The sequence below is a fragment of the Cordyceps javanica genome, chromosome 5, assembly GCF_051103115.1.
Source record: "Cordyceps javanica chromosome 5, complete sequence".
Classification (NCBI taxonomy): Eukaryota; Fungi; Ascomycota; class Sordariomycetes; order Hypocreales; family Cordycipitaceae; genus Cordyceps; species Cordyceps javanica.
In genome coordinates, this window is record NC_139299.1 from 1,525,752 (window position 1) to 1,540,886 (window position 15,135).

Here is a 15,135-nt window from a genome sequence, read left to right on the forward strand (position 1 = left end):
CGTCACAACAATCAAAATCGGTATCTCATACACATGCAGTTTTAAAGAGTGAGAAGTAGCCTTTCGCGGCCCTTTACAGCTTCAACTTCTCGCTCAACCACTTGGTAGCCTGCTCAACACCCTCATCAATGCTCTCGGGTTTGGTGCCCTGGCCTGCACGCGTAGGTTCCTTGCCGCCGGAACGGCCGCCGATGACGTCGGAGACGCTGGCAGCCCACTGCTCGGCGGTGACGCCTTGCGAGGCAAGATGCTGCAAAGTCGTTAGCGTAAGCTACAAAGTGGAAACAACACGCTGTGGAAACCCTACCTGTCCAATGTACACGCTATGCACAACACCGCCAGCCTCCTGGCTGCCGCCAAAGAGGTATACCGTCTTCTCCTTGTCTTTGCTCTGGAAGTGCTTGACAACGTCGCCCAGAGCCTTGGCGTTGGCGCCAATGGGCAGACGGCCGACGAACCACTTGGCCTCCTTGTTGTCCTCAAAGTACTTGGTCACGGTATCGAGGGCAGTCTTGGACTCGGCCTTCTGCTTCTTCTTCTGCTCGTTGATGACAGAGGTGCTGATTTTGGTGAAGCGCTGGTTAAATTCCTCCTTGGTCAGGGTGGAAATGACTAGTTTGCTTAGCTCCTGTGAGACAGTCTTGACTTGAGCCTCCTTCTCAGGACTGAAGGGCAGGGCGTCGAGGGCATCCAGAGTCTTGGAGAACTCGGTGGCCTCTCGCTGAATTCTGTGGGCAGCCTCGCCGGTGTAGGCGATGATACGACGAATGCCCTTGGCGATACCGCTCTCCTCGACAATCAGCAGGTCCTTGATGAGACCAGTCTGCTCAACGTGAGTGCCACCGCAAAACTCGACACTGTATTTACGCCAGTCGGCCTTTTTCGGCTCGGCAAGCATAGTATCAATATCCATGCCAATGGAGACAACACGGACAGGGTTGGGATAAGTCTCGCCAAAAACAGCGCGAACGCCCTCAATCTCGCGGGCAAGATCCAGCTCGACGTCCTTGGTGTAGACCTTGGAGTTCTGGCGAATATATGTGTTTGAAAGATCCTCAATCTTCCTCAGCTCATCAATCTTGACCTGAGCCTTGTGTGAGAAATCGAAACGGAGCTTCTCGTCGTCAACAAGCGAGCCCTTCTGGTTGATGTCATCGCCGAGAACCTCTCTCAGAGCGTGGTTCAGAATATGAGTACCAGAGTGGTTGTTGCGAATGGGCGAACGGCGGAGCTCGTCATACTCGCAGATGACCTCGTCTCCAGAGGACAGGGAACCGTACTCAATGTAGCCGCTGTGAAGGACGTATCCGCCAAAGTTCTGGACATCCAGAACCTTGAACTCGGCAACGTCATCGATGACAATGCGGCCAGTGTCGGCAATCTGACCACCAGACTCGGCGTAAAAATTGGTCTTGTCGAGCAGCAGACCGACAGCGGTCTTGGGAGGGAGGTCTTTGGTAGACTTGTGGAAGGTCTGGCCGTCAAAGATGATTTGAACCTTGCCTTTGCTGTCGCCCTTGACGAACTTGCCCTCATCGTCGGTGCGAGGTAGCTTGTGCTGCTGTTCCAGCTCAGAAATCAGGTGGACATTGAGCTTGGCAAAAGTGGCGTCGGCATCCTTGACGGCTTTGGAGGCTTCGCGAGCCTTTTCCTTGGCAGCTTCCACTTCAGTCTCGTCAATGTCCAGGCCACGCTCCTCGGCCATGAGCCTGGTCAAGTCAACGGGGAAACCAAAGGTGTCATACAAACGCCAGACGACATCACCGTCGAGCTTCTTGACATTGTCCTTGGCAGCCTTGGCAGCATACTTTTCGAACTGGGCTTCACCACGGTCGAGAGTGCGAGAGAAGGCATCTTCTTCCTCGTTAAGAATCTCCTTGATGTCCTCCTGCTTCTTGATCAGATCGGGGAATTGGAAACCGACCTGATCAACAAGAGCGGGGAGAATTTTGGAAAAGAAGGAGCCAATCTCGGCGTTGAGGTATTTGCGGGCGTATCGGACGCCACGTCGCAAAACTCGTCGAACAACGTAGCCGCGGCCGTCCGAGTTGGGCACAGCGCCGTCGATGATGGAGAAAGAGAGAGTTCGAATGTGGTCAGCAATCACGCGGTAGGCGGTGTCGATGCCATCAGCATCCTCCTTGCCGTACTTGTCGGTGTATGGGCGGACCCCAGTGACAGTCTCGATCTGCTTGAAGAGGGGGGTAAAGCAGTCGGTGGCGTAGTTGGAAACGGTATCTTGCAGGGCAGAGACCAGACGCTCGTAACCCAGACCAGTGTCGATATGCTTGGCCGGAAGCGACTTTAAGCTTCCGTCTTTTTGTCGGTCAAATTGCATGAAGACGAGGTTCCAGATCTCCACCACCATGGGGTCGTCCATGTTGACGAGGCTGGCGGCGTTGCGACCGCCCACCTTGTCGTAGTGAATCTCGGAGCAGGGTCCGCAAGGGCCCTGGTCACCCATCTCCCAAAAGTTGTCCTTCATATCACCGGTCAATATACGGTCGTAGGGGATGCCGAGGGCGTGCCAGAGCTCTCTGGCTTCGGTGTCTGGTTCGAGGCCGAGCTCGGGGCTACCCTCAAAGTATGTGACGTAGAGACGCTCGGGGTCAAGGCCGTAGACTTTGGTGAGGAGCTCCCAAGCCATCTCGATGGCTTCCTTCTTGAAGTAGTCGCCAAAGGACCAGTTGCCGAGCATTTCGAAAAAGGTGTGGTGGTACGAGTCCTTGCCGACGTCGTCGAGATCGTTGTGCTTGCCGCCGGCGCGGATGACTTTTTGTGTATCGGCAGCACGCTTCAGGCTGGCCATGGGATCGGTCTGACCCACGGTGCCGAGGAAGATTGGCTTGAATTGGTTCATGCCCGCGTTGGTGAAGAGCAGGGTGGGGTCATTGTGAGGAACGACAGAGCCCGAGGGGACTGGAAGGAGGGGTAGTTAGCATGGATTGCGCAGCGAGAGAGTGGCGGCTCGTCTTGTTCAGATTGGGAGGCAGAGAAGCTGAAGAGAGGTAGAAGAGAAATGCCACGATGCGGGAGCTGCCGCAGATCAGACGAAGCAAAACAATACGTACCGATGGTGTGGCCCCTCTTCTCGAAGAAGTCGAGAAAGGTCTGGCGAACCTTGACGGCGGGCCACTTTGTCTCCGTCGCCATTTTCAAGTCAGAGTACAGTCGTCGCTGCAAGTGACGGGACAGGAATGGGATGGATGCAAAGGCACGTCGGGAGGAAATCCGGGTATAAATGGCGGCGGTGTTTGCAAAAGCCTGGTGCCGTTGAGAGTGTGGAGGAGGGGAGATGGGGTGGTGGTGGTGGTGGTGGTGGTGGTGGGCATGATAGCGGCGGCAGCTGGAGGAGTCGTTGTGGTGGGGGGTTTCCAAGTGCCAGTAGTAGAATCTTCCACAAGCGTGAGTCAACTGGAGCTGCTGCAGCGCCCGCGCCAGGCCCGACGACGGCGGCGACCCTCTGACACTACGACCACCACCACCACCAAGCTGCAACAACAGCAACGACATTCAATGACTCAAACGGCTGCCTCGTGACGTTGCACGGCATCAGAAAAAAAAAACAAAAGGAAAAACCACAATTGGGAGGCTCGCTTCCAGACCCCGCGCGACAACGGACTGTGGATGCCGGGTGCTGTCTGACGTGGGCTCCTGCGAGGAGGGAGGAATTGGTGCAAAGGCGACGTTTTGCGACCGCAATCTCTCTCTCTCTCCCTCTCGCTCGCTCGCGCGCGCCGCGCAGCCCGGCCATGGACCCGGACCAGCAGCTACCTCAGGCCAGCAGCGCCGGCCACAAGAGAAAGGCTGATGCGCATCAGGAAAATGAAAGGCTGTCCAAGAGACTCAGTCTATTGAATATTGGTGCGTTTTTATTCCATTTCAGTCTATTTGTATATACTTTTTTTTCCCCCATCCATTGTTACCTACCTACCTACCTAGTCTGCTCATCCACTCTCCCGTCGCCAATCCGCCTTGCGTGTGCCAACTAACCCTTGTCGCAGAGCGCGATGGCACCAAGCTCTACGTGCCCGTCGAGAGCCCGCCGCGCTCGTCAAGACCTTCAATGACAACCGCCGCCGACGCCGCCGCCGATGATGATAACGACACCATGCGCCTCGACGACACCAAGCACAAGGTCTACATCTACAACATCGACGAGGAGCTCGCCGAGGACAGCGAGCCGGACGAGGCGAAGCTCATCTTCCTCCCCGACATTGAGAAGCGTCTGCGCGAGACGCGCATCCCGCCGCAGGTCCTGGCCAACGACGACGGCGAGCTGGCGGGCATGCAGCTCGTGCTCTACAGCGATCCCAGGTCGCTGTCCGTGTCCGAGGACAAGGACGGCGTGCGCAAGGCCATCATCGACGCCCGCCGCCGCATCCGCGCCCGCCAAGCCGGCACCGACGACAAGGACGAGGACGGCGTCGTGGCCAACGCGGACCAGCCTGAAAAGACGGGCCAAGCTCTACCGGATGATCTGGAAATGGACATGGATTGATCTAATCACAGCAGATTCAAGCGGGATACCAGTGCATGGTGAAGAACGTCGACTGTTTGCTTAGTGACATATATGCGTAGCTTAAATACAATACAGTAAACTATAAGGGTTCCCTTCTGAAGCACGAAAACGCCGTATGCAATGGTATAACGCAGGGAGAGAAAGAGAGAGAGAGGGAGAGAGAGGGAATTGTCCGTCCGCCACAAACTTGCTTGACCGTCCAATATTAATGCATTCACGTCGACTAAAGTTCCACACAGCCATCGCAGCGATGTTCGCATCTACTGTCTCGTGACGGCCGGGGGCGGGCCAGGTGGTGAAGCGTATTCGGGGGCGACACCCGCGCCGGTCGTGCTGGACTCGGCCGGCCGGTTCGTGGGCTGACCGGACCACTGCGAGGGGTCGACCTTGCTGGCGCCGGCGGGCGGTCCCTGCTGGTACTCGGGCGGGCGGTTGGCGTCGTAGGTGGGGGGCGGCGGCATGTAGTTCATATTGTAGCCGTCCTGCTGAGGGCCGTAGGGGTAGGCGTTGTACGGACGGTACCAGCCGGCCTGTTGCATGCGCGGTTGTCTAGGGAAGAAGCACTAGACGAAAAAACCATGTCAGACGACGCAGCTGAGCAAGCAGGAGGAGAGAGAGGGGGGGGGGGGGGGTTCAATGGAGAGGAAGCGGCGGCAAAACACGAGTAGCTTGGAATGTCCATGCCCCGGGGCAGAAATGCCCCAAACCACCCAGAGAAGGATGATGAGGACAAAGAGGCCAAACAGTGACCATCGAATGGCGTATCCTGCCTGCACGGAAATTCATTAGCATTTATTGGATACCACGTGTTGCCGAGTTGAAGCGTTCCGGTGCTGGGAGGCCAAAAAAAGAAGAAAAAAACGTACTGTCGAATACCAAAAGCCATTATAGCCAAAGTCGTCATCGACGAATCGCGCGGCGATCTCTGCGTGCGGAGCCATGACTGGTTTGTTGGTTTGCTGTTCTGCCCGTGCTGATATTGATCTCGGGTTGGTGGGGAGCGACGCAATTCGCGCGCGGCGAGTCTAATTTTTGTTGCTCGGTACTTATTCGATATTTCGATAATGAAAAGAGAAAAGGCGTCGTCGAGGTTTTTGTGTGATGGCGTTAGGTAATTTCCTTGCCTTTTGTTGGGTTGGGGAAAAAAAGAAAGGCAACGAGGGAGGAAAGGCGGGAGGAGTTGTTTTGTCGTTTTGTTGTGTGTTTTGTTCCCTTGTTAATATGTTGATGGAGAGGGGAGGATGACACTTCTCAAGGTTCGGCCAGAAGGGGGGGGGAGAGAGCGGCCAGTGTCGATGATATAGCGCCTTTACTCAGTACTTATTGCTCGCGAAAAGGAGGGAAATGCGGGTGGCGTCAACGGCTGCCAAGGGTGTGGTACCTTGGCAGTACAATTTCTATGGGGGCGGTACTTTTGGTTTCGGTGGCTGGAGGATCCGGCGCGCCCCACCAGTGGGAAAACTGAGCTGCACTGCCCGATGGGCAAGTGGCGCAAAACAATGTCACTCGCTGCCCATCTGTTAGTACTCGTCAACTCGTGTAGCAGATGAAGTCATTTCATGATTTTATTCATGACGATATTTTTGTTTTATAGAAAAGACTTTCCTTTCAACTTCCAAAACCAAATCGTGCAAGGGGCTATACCTCAGTGCTCCTACAAAATAGCGCCCTCGATGCCGCTCTCTCCATGCCGAAATTCTAGAGCAGTTCAACAGCTTCCAGTACTTATTAATTAACTTCAGTGACCCTTCGTTTTTGGGGCGCTGGCACAGCCACTTGGTCAGCAATATGAGGAATCACTCGTCCCAGGTCACCTCCCACTCCACGTGTCATAACTTTGGAGGAAGCCCGCTCTCCTTGGTTGCATTGCGAGTCCATGTCCATTGCGTATTTTCTCTCCCTGAGTACCGTCCCCTGCGTCGCAGTTATACAACTTTGACGCGCAGCCCGTGTCATGTCATGCCGCCCCGCAACGGCCGGCCGCCGTGTCTCGGTTTCAGACTTTCACAAGCGTTTGTTTGATTCTATTTGATTTATTTTTTCTTCTTCTTTTCTTTCAACCTCCCTCCCCTTCGACGCCAACGAAACATGCTGAGGGCGGCGCATCGGATAACATGGCAAGTTTTCTGTTTCATCTGCCAAGAAAGAAATCGGCCGACAACGTCCAGGTAGAGAGATCCCGTTCGGATCCCGCCGGCAGTGAGAACCGCGCCCATCAAAACCCACCACACACCAAGGTCCAGCTTTCATGTACCCCATGGCCATTACACGCACTGTAACATCAAGTCCCGCCAGTCCCGGACAGTTCCATGCGAGGTTCATCATGTATCGCTAAACACTCTCGGGAGAGTCCCCTATACCGCCTTCTCGGAAGGAAAGTCTGCCGTGAGTCTCAACAGTGCGCGTCATCTTCAACCTGTCATCATTGGTGAATTTGTGTATGCTTGGCACATAAACTGCACTCTGTCTGCGCAGTCTCTCGAAACCCTATTACAACATGTACACGTCTTGTACAAGTTTCTCGGCCACAACAGCACTCGGGCGCATACTCAGTATCGCAACGCGTCCCAATCGATCAAATGTCCAAGCCACACGCCTCACACATTAGCATTCGACGGATGGCCAAGAGATGCACGTCTTGTGTAATCGATGGGTTCCTATTCATATACAGTTGCTATGCATCCAACCAACGCCGTCCTCGTTATGTACATTCAAGCCATAGCTCTTTCATCACGGACAACGAATACCTCAAAATCCCATGCCACCAGCTGCCCAGCCAGGAAACCTGCCCATCAGATCCGGATCCATCATCGGCCCCGCCGCTGCTGCCGCCGCCGGGAGACCCTGCTCGCGCCGCCGCCGCTCCTCCGCTTCGGCCCGCTGTAACTGCAGTCGCTGCCGCCACCAGACCAGGCCGACGAGAGCAAACGTGACGCCGATGATGAGCAGACTCTCCAGCACGTTGGAGTCGTCAAAGATTTCACCGCCGTCAATCGTGTTGGCATCGTAGTAGTCTTCGTAATAGTCGCCCTGGTACAGTAGATCTCCTTCGATGAAGTTGTTGATCCACTCGGAGAGGGACCAGTCCTTCTTCTTCTCTGCAATGGTTGTCAGTATACACCCCAATGCCATGTCGGCAAGACGAATCACTTACTAGGCTCGTCCTGGATAGAGTGAATCGGACCGTGCGTAAATGTGTTCCACGCACTACGTATGCGAAGCTTCAAAAGGCTCAATGTCACGGGGAGATATGCCTCGGAATTGACAACCAGCGCATGATCATAGTATCGCTTGGCGAGGTGGAAGTCTTGCGTCAGGCCCACGCCATTTTCGTGCATCCAGCCCAGGTTGAACAGTGCCTGCGCGCTTTGCTGGTAGTCCGAGGCACCAGTGTAGCATTGAACCGCCTTGGCAAGGTCCTTTTCCACGCCGATGCCGTAGAAGTAGTAATCACCCATCTTTACTAGCGCGTCCACATTGGACTGTCGCGATGACCTGGTCCACTCAATCAGGGCGAGGTTCGCGTTGGCCATTGGGCTGACCTTGTTCTCCTGACGGCCAATGAGCAGCTCGACCAAGGAAAGCTTGCCAAACTTGGCGTCGAGCATGAAGGCTATGTTGGTCTGTGCCTTCTCATAGCCTTGCTCGGCGGCCATGAGATACTGCAGGAATGCCAGGTCATGATTCCCCAACTCGTATGCCAAGTTGGCCTGTGACCACAGTGAGACCAGTGGCTCGGCGCGCTCGGCGACAGTCTTGTAGTAGCTGAGGGCCAGCTGGCATTGTCGCTCGCGGCCGACTCCGTGGTGCGTCATTTCCGCTAGATAATACCAGGCCTCGATGTTGCCGTACCTGGCGGCGAGCTCAAAGAGGTAATTAGCAGTCTTGACGTCCTCGGGGTTGCCTTGGTCAAGGAACAGACGTCCCATCTGCACCTGAGCTGGCGCATAGTCTTGGTCGGCTGATACCCGCAGCAGCTCCGTCGCGAGTTTGATGTTTCGTCGGATGCCCATGCCGTTGAGCAGCATGATGCCGAGTCCCCATTGCGACTGCGCATCACCGTGTGACTTGCCACGCTCAAACCACGCCTTGGCCTTGTCGAAATTCTGCGCGACGCCGTCTCCGCGCAGGTACATTCTACCGATGAAGCCGGCAGCCTCGGCAGCCGTTTTGTCCACGCCATTCTTATTGCCATCGGCAGCACGTCCATCACGCTTCCAGTATTTGGACGCTGCCAAGAAGAAGTACTTCAAGGCACTCTCAAAGTCCTTCTCCAGCCCACGCTGGCCTTCATAATATAGTCGGCCAAGGTTGAATGAGGCCTTGGAGTCACTCTTTTGCGACATGAGGTCCAGGTACTCGATGACGTCGCTTATATCTGCATTATCATTAGAATGCAAATTGCGTTTCAGTGCATTCAGTCCTGCGCTCGAGGCACTAGCTCCCTCGCCATAAATGCCACCGTCGTCATCCGAGATGCGCCATGATTCCTGGATCCAGGACTGCCCTCCGGGAGGAGCATCTCTATACCATTCAATGGCCTTGTCAGCCACTTCTTTATAGTAGTCTAGGGCTGTTTCACAGTTCTTCACTGTACCAACGCCACTGTGATGGCGGTAGCCGATGGCCATGAGCGCTTTGGGGTCCCCGCGCTCAGCAGCAAGCGTGTAATATAGAAGCGCCTTTGCTTGGTCTTGCGGGACGACACTCCCAATGCCCGTGGAATAATATAGTCCCAGCATGTATTGCGCAGTCGTGTTTCCATCCTGTGCGGCCAGCTGTTTGTAGTAGTCGAAAGCGACTTGCAGGTCACGGGGATAGTTGTGGTATCCGAAGAAGTTTAGTTCTGCAAGTAGATACAGCGCGTCCGAGTTGTTTCTTGACGCCGCTCTCTCAAGGTGGCCCTTTGCAACAGCGACAGGCCCGCTTACGGTCGAAGCCTGCTTTTGTGTCGGGCCGGTGGTCGGCATGGTCGGTAGGACTCTAAGTAGGTATCGCGCAGTGAAGCTAACCAGGCCGGATGCCATTTTGTGTTTCTTTCGCGTCGCCAGCGGTACTTTTCGAAGCTCTGCCAGTGCCGCATCTACTAGCTCAGAGCCTGTGAGGTGTCAGTACGTGATGAAGGAGCTACGGCGTAGGCATCGATCGCACCATGATTTTGAGCCACTGGCTGGCCATCACCAGCGGCCAGATCCGTGCTCGGTCCGCCCACATCTCCAACTTTGGCAACGGTCGGGTCATTCTTCAAAGGCTTCTGTGCAGCATGAGTAGTGCCGATTACTGCCTGCCAAAGCACTGTCATGGCGTCAGCAACAGGCTTCCCGAGAGCTCCTCGGCAACGCGGTTCAGCGACTTACGGAGCAAGCACACAGCCGAGCTTTTCATACTCGGCTCTTTCTATAAAACGCAAGTCGTGCAGATGGCAAGTTGCATGGCGATGCTGCACGCAGTGCTCGTGTATCAGTACGAGGTGCAAGGTTGGATAATTGACGGCTCGAGACAGCATATGACACTGACCGTTGTTAGTACAAGCTGTCCACTTGCGAGAAGGCAGCTACGTACCTGGGGGCCAGTTGTGCTACCAGGGTGACTAAGCAGCTTCAAGGTATCAAGGGCCCGGATTTTTGGTGAGGGATGACCAACTCAGTAGGGAAGATCTAAATATCGTTCAATAATATCTTCTAGCGATACATCTGACACACATAGATTACTAGTACCAGTATTATGACCTCTCTCTGGCTACTTGAATTAATTGTGCTAGAGAACGATCTGCCTATCACAATTGGCCACGCCAATACCAGGGCATTTTTGTTTTCCAAAAACTAGTTGCAACTCGCGCTTGTATCGAAACCCGACCACTTAGCAGCTGCTCCCTCTTTCTTACATAGTGTCGCTCAATAATTGGCCTCTGAATTCGTGTTATGACCGTCACAGCGACACACTCGTAGGACTTGTAACTCGTCGTTGAGACAGCGTCTACTGCCAGACTTGTTTCTTTATCATACTCTCCCTTTTAGGGCCAGCATAAATGTATTTCACCTTGACTCTAATAAAGCTCTTTTCAAGTCCTCTGCTTAGGGGCATATCTTAAATATTAGGGATTTGTAGGTCACGGGGTTAGTGGTAAAGGTATCGAAAACTGACCGTCTAAATTTTGGATCTTCATATATAATTATAGCTCTTGTCGCTGTACTATGGATAGTAAATACCGTGTACCTACATATGTAGGTATTTGCACTGTGCTCCGGCTCCGGCCCAGATCGGTAGCAGCGCCGATGTGCAGAACTACGTGTCCGAAGGTTGAGTCCAATTACATTCACCCGACGAAACAGCCACCAAGCCTGACCACATTCTCGCACCTGAACTTGAACTCTCAGCTTTCAAAAAGTTGATGCCGTGAATTGGGTTCGCTGGCCGAGCTTGTCGGGCGCACCCACCCCACAGTGGCTGGAGTGGCTGCGCCAGCACGCGTAAATGGAAGGCAGCCTCGCCCAGGGCTCGCGTCAAGATCATTCGGAGACCGTGTTCTGGGCAGCTAGCGGCAAGGGTCTTGTGCTGAGTTGGAGTCCTTTTCCGCCTCGCACTCTCCCTCTTTTGCCCAATTCCCGATCTCACTTGATTCTCAGAAAAGTCATCAATTCCTTGTCAACACTCATCGAGAATATTACCAATAGTTTTTTCTTCCTTCTGCAACCTGACAACCTTCGCAGCCACGGCGTTCGCACTACTCCGTCGAGCCTCGACAGCCCAGGCACGCCGCCTCGTCCCAGTATTATACACCATGTCGAGCCTCAAGCGCAAGGCCAGCGGTTCAGAGCCTGGACCAGAAATCAAGAAGCCAAAGGCCAACGGCAACATTGCCGCCTTCTTTGGCGCAGCGCCCAAACCGGCCCAGACTGCAGGCGCTGCATCCTCAGACGCGACGGCGGCGCCAGCGACAAAATTCGACAAGGACAAGTGGGTTGCCAGCCTCTCCCCGGAGCAAAAGACACTGCTCAAGTTGGAGATTGAGACGATGCACGAGAGCTGGCTTGGCCTGCTCAAAGACGATATTACGACCAAGGAGTTTCTGGATTTAAAGAAGTTTCTGGACAGGGAGACGGCAGCTGGAAAGAAGTGGTTTCCACCCAAGGAAGATGTTTACTCTTGGTGCGTTTGCTTTCGCTACGATGTACACATGTCGCCGCAGCTTGTTCCTAACTTGCATGATCAAGGTCTCGGCATACACCGTTCAACGAAGTCAAGGTCGTCATCGTCGGTCAAGACCCTTACCACAACGTGAATCAGGCGCATGGCATGGCATTCTCAGTGCGCCCGCCAACGCCAGCGCCGCCCTCGCTACGAAACATGTACACAGCTCTCATGAAAGACTACCCAGCCTTTGAGAAGCCACCTAAGAATGGGGGTCTGCTGACGGCGTGGGCGGACCGTGGCGTTCTCATGCTCAACACCTGCCTGACGGTGCGGGCACACGAGGCCAACTCGCACTCGAACCGCGGGTGGGAGAAGCTGACGCAAAAAATCATCGACTTGATCGCGCAGAAGCGTACGCGAGGTGTCGTCTTCATTGCGTGGGGCACGCCGGCGGGCAAGCGCGTGATGAAGGTGGACAAGCAGCGGCACCTCGTGCTCCAAAGCGTACACCCGAGCCCGCTGAGCGCATCTAGAGGTTTCTTCGACTGCGGTCACTTTCGCAAGGCCAACGAGTGGTTGATTGGGCGGTACGGTAGCGATGGCGAGATTGACTGGGCGCTGGTGCCGGGAAACTCGACGCTGAGCGCACCCAAGGTCGTCGAAGAGAAGGTGGAGAAGAAGGTCGCGACGGGCAAGGAAAATGTTGAGGGAGATGGCGAGTTCGGGTCCGATGATGAGGAGGCTCTGGAGGAAGCCATCAAGGCGGCGGAGAAAGAGGCTACGAAGCCATAGCATAGCATAGCATGGTGCTGATGTCATGGATTTTGCATAATGGGTTTGAATATTAACAGCATGGGAAAAAACTGCAGCGTAAATTTGTGTTTCATCACCATGTAGTCGTGGTTTATGCACTATGGCGCTGCTCAGCGTTTGTTGTTAGAGGGTGTGGACATGTTAGCTTGGCCACCATGCCACGTACTGAGGCTGTGGTTGCGCCACGTCAAGGCAGATCAAAATATGTGGGCCAAAGAAGAGGCTAATAAAAAAGAAGAGGGCTGAGTTGTTAGGGAATAGGGCGAGAGGTGGAAAAAAAACCGACAAAAATTGATGTTATTCGTAGATTGGCTAATGTCTGATGTGCATCTGGCTACCTACCTAGGTAGCTAGCGTGGGCAGCTGGGGCTGGGGAGCAGAAGCCCCAGCCCGCCCCCTCGGATGGAGCTGGGACGGCTCCGCGACTTGTCAAAAGGTGAGGGGGGCGACGGACCAGTGGATGATGGCATTTGCTCCAGCATGATGCAGGATCAGATAGCTGTTCTATTTACAGGCGGCGGCGGCGGAGCGTCTCCAATCACGTAGTCATCTTTGGGGTTTTTCTTTTTTCTTTTTCTTTTTGAACTGTTGTTTTTCTGCTGGTGAGTTGGCAATATGACTTGGCTACTGGTACCAGCCCCCTTACTGATATGTATGACAACGCAGACTTCTGGCATACTATTAGGGTGGCAGGGGATCCTTGGAGTTGTTCATAGCCAAGTTTTTTTTCTCCTTTCCTTCTAAGGATGGGGGAGGGGGGGCCCTTACTCAGTAGCACGACGATGGCATTGATGCCAACTCAAAGGTGGTGTGCAACTTTGTGGTATGTGAGACAGCGCATTGTCACGCACACAATCTCGGGGAGAACGGCAGTGAGCTCCCAGACGCGAGAGGTTGGCGCACCAATATATGTACGGATGTACTCAGTAGGAAGTACGAGTTACAGTGAGAGTTGGGCACTCGTCAAAAAACCTGTCCGGACCGACCTTGCAAACGGCACTCACTGGATGAGCAGATGGAGGCCGGGGGGGGGCTGTCACGGCGGCTAATAGCGCGGGCGAGGAAGGTCAAGCGTGCGCTGTCTGCCCCAAGTCGAGTTTGGTCGAGCGGGCTTTTTTGTTCGGCAGCGCCGGCGGTGGCGACGTCCATGATACTAATACAAGCAGGCAAAATGGACGGATGCATAATAAGCCCGGCGTTTGTGAGTTACTGTGGCCCAGGGGGGGGGACGAGAGAGTGCTTTGCTGGTGTGAGGGTGATGTGAAAACCGTGTGGGTTCGGCACTCATAACAATAGAAGAGATCATGGATGGAGGTTGGCAAGTCGATGGTGATTGGATAAGACGATGCCAGCAGGTCAGGGGTAAGTGTGACTTGTAGTGCATGCTAGTGTTGCACCGCATGGGTTGTGGTGGCTGCGTGTGCCTCGCGGTCTCTACCCAAGCACAAGCAACCAAGTAACTTGATTACGAACTATTGTTCTAGGAAACAGTGTCGGTATGACTGAATTTGGGGAATTGGGGAAGCAGCTGCGAAGGCGTGAAGGTGTGGCTGGTGGCCTGGGAAAGAAAGTAAATATATGTATATATATATCAACATGTATTGTTTTATATAGTAATATTATGATATCTGTTCATCCAGAGAGGAAAGAACCGGCGCAAAAAGTCACCCGTTTCTCTACTTGCCCCATACCCTGTCAGTAACCTGACTACTTTCGTGCTTACCTAGGTAGGTATTGATTGCATTGCAAGTTCGTAGTCGGCACTTCTGCAGGTGCAGTCTGTAAGTAGAAGATTAGACACAGCGTTACATGGGTGCCGAGCAGCGGCAGGACGGGCCGTGTATCGGTGCGGATAGAGGGAGGGGAGAGCCGCGAGGCTGCGGCCAGAGGAAGGCTAGAATTTGAGGTATAGTCGTCATGTTCTTAAGGATTTATAAATTCAATCAGTACTGGAATAGCGGAAAGCTGTGCTTGTCGCTTTGGTATGTAGACACTATATCAGTACGTACATGGGACTTGGGATGAGGAGAGAGGATTAATCAAATGGAGGGGGGCGGGCATGGCGATGGGTGGCTCCACTGATGCAGCAGATTACGGGGGTGAATGCTTGCTTGAATGCCTCCAATAGCATGGAATAAAGCACATAGGGCAATTTTTTTGGGCGGAATTCGAGCCGGATACCAGTGCTCCGTGGATGCGTGGCGTGGGTAGGTAGCAGGGGCAAAAGGGGCGATGCCGGGTTATGGCTGTTGAGGACAGGACAGGCCCATTTCCAACCCCCCGCGGGTTGGCAAGTGCACTGGCGGCAGCAAAGGCAAAAAACAAAACAGGATAGAAAAACATTTACAAGGCAAGACTGAAAGTCAATTCAAAACAGATATTCACTTGGGGCTTTGAAAAACCTAGATGGGTGTTGTCGTAGGTTTTGTCTGGTACAAAGTATACACCACAGGCTACTTACTACTTACAGCCAGATTGGTAGGTGGAAAGGCATGCATACATGTATTGAGGACTCAAGTGCTCGGTACCTGAAAGTACAATTTACTCTGGTAGCGAGATGGGGAGACCCACCTGCCACGACCACCACCAGCCTACCAGTAAGTAGCTTAGCCTACTTAGCTCAGGCTGGCTCTTTGACAGTTACTTGGCCGCAAGTACTTACAGCC

The 15,135-nt window shown here is 54.0% G+C and overlaps 5 protein-coding genes across 5 annotated transcripts; 2 read left to right on the forward strand and 3 right to left on the reverse strand.

The window, feature by feature from the left end:
* Positions 1-73: 73 nt before the first annotated feature.
* V2A60_007699 (alanine--tRNA ligase) lies at positions 74-3,153 on the reverse strand (the record flags this gene model as incomplete). The annotated part of the gene is made up of 3 exons (XM_083258981.1): positions 74-250; positions 308-2,919; positions 3,072-3,153. 3 exons carry the CDS (start codon positions 3,151-3,153, stop codon positions 74-76), a joined length of 2,871 nt encoding a protein of 956 aa, XP_083115107.1.
* A 599-nt stretch (positions 3,154-3,752) lies between these two features.
* Positions 3,753-4,501, forward strand: V2A60_007700 (uncharacterized protein; the record flags this gene model as incomplete). The annotated part of the gene is made up of 2 exons (XM_083258982.1): positions 3,753-3,864; positions 4,005-4,501. 2 exons carry the CDS (start codon positions 3,753-3,755, stop codon positions 4,499-4,501), a joined length of 609 nt encoding a protein of 202 aa, XP_083115108.1.
* A 281-nt stretch (positions 4,502-4,782) lies between these two features.
* On the reverse strand, positions 4,783-5,463 carry V2A60_007701 (resistance to Congo red protein; the record flags this gene model as incomplete). The annotated part of the gene is made up of 3 exons (XM_083258983.1): positions 4,783-5,085; positions 5,230-5,292; positions 5,389-5,463. 3 exons carry the CDS (start codon positions 5,461-5,463, stop codon positions 4,783-4,785), a joined length of 441 nt encoding a protein of 146 aa, XP_083115109.1.
* A 1,807-nt stretch (positions 5,464-7,270) lies between these two features.
* On the reverse strand, positions 7,271-9,824 carry V2A60_007702 (ubiquitin ligase complex subunit HRD3; the record flags this gene model as incomplete). The annotated part of the gene is made up of 3 exons (XM_083258984.1): positions 7,271-7,620; positions 7,677-9,620; positions 9,674-9,824. 3 exons carry the CDS (start codon positions 9,822-9,824, stop codon positions 7,271-7,273), a joined length of 2,445 nt encoding a protein of 814 aa, XP_083115110.1.
* Positions 9,825-11,303: 1,479 nt separating this feature from the next.
* V2A60_007703 (uracil-DNA glycosylase) lies at positions 11,304-12,448 on the forward strand (the record flags this gene model as incomplete). The annotated part of the gene is made up of 2 exons (XM_083258985.1): positions 11,304-11,671; positions 11,737-12,448. The coding sequence occupies 2 exons, from the start codon at positions 11,304-11,306 to the stop codon at positions 12,446-12,448; spliced, it is 1,080 nt and encodes a 359-aa protein (XP_083115111.1).
* Between the last annotated feature and the right edge of the window lie 2,687 nt (positions 12,449-15,135).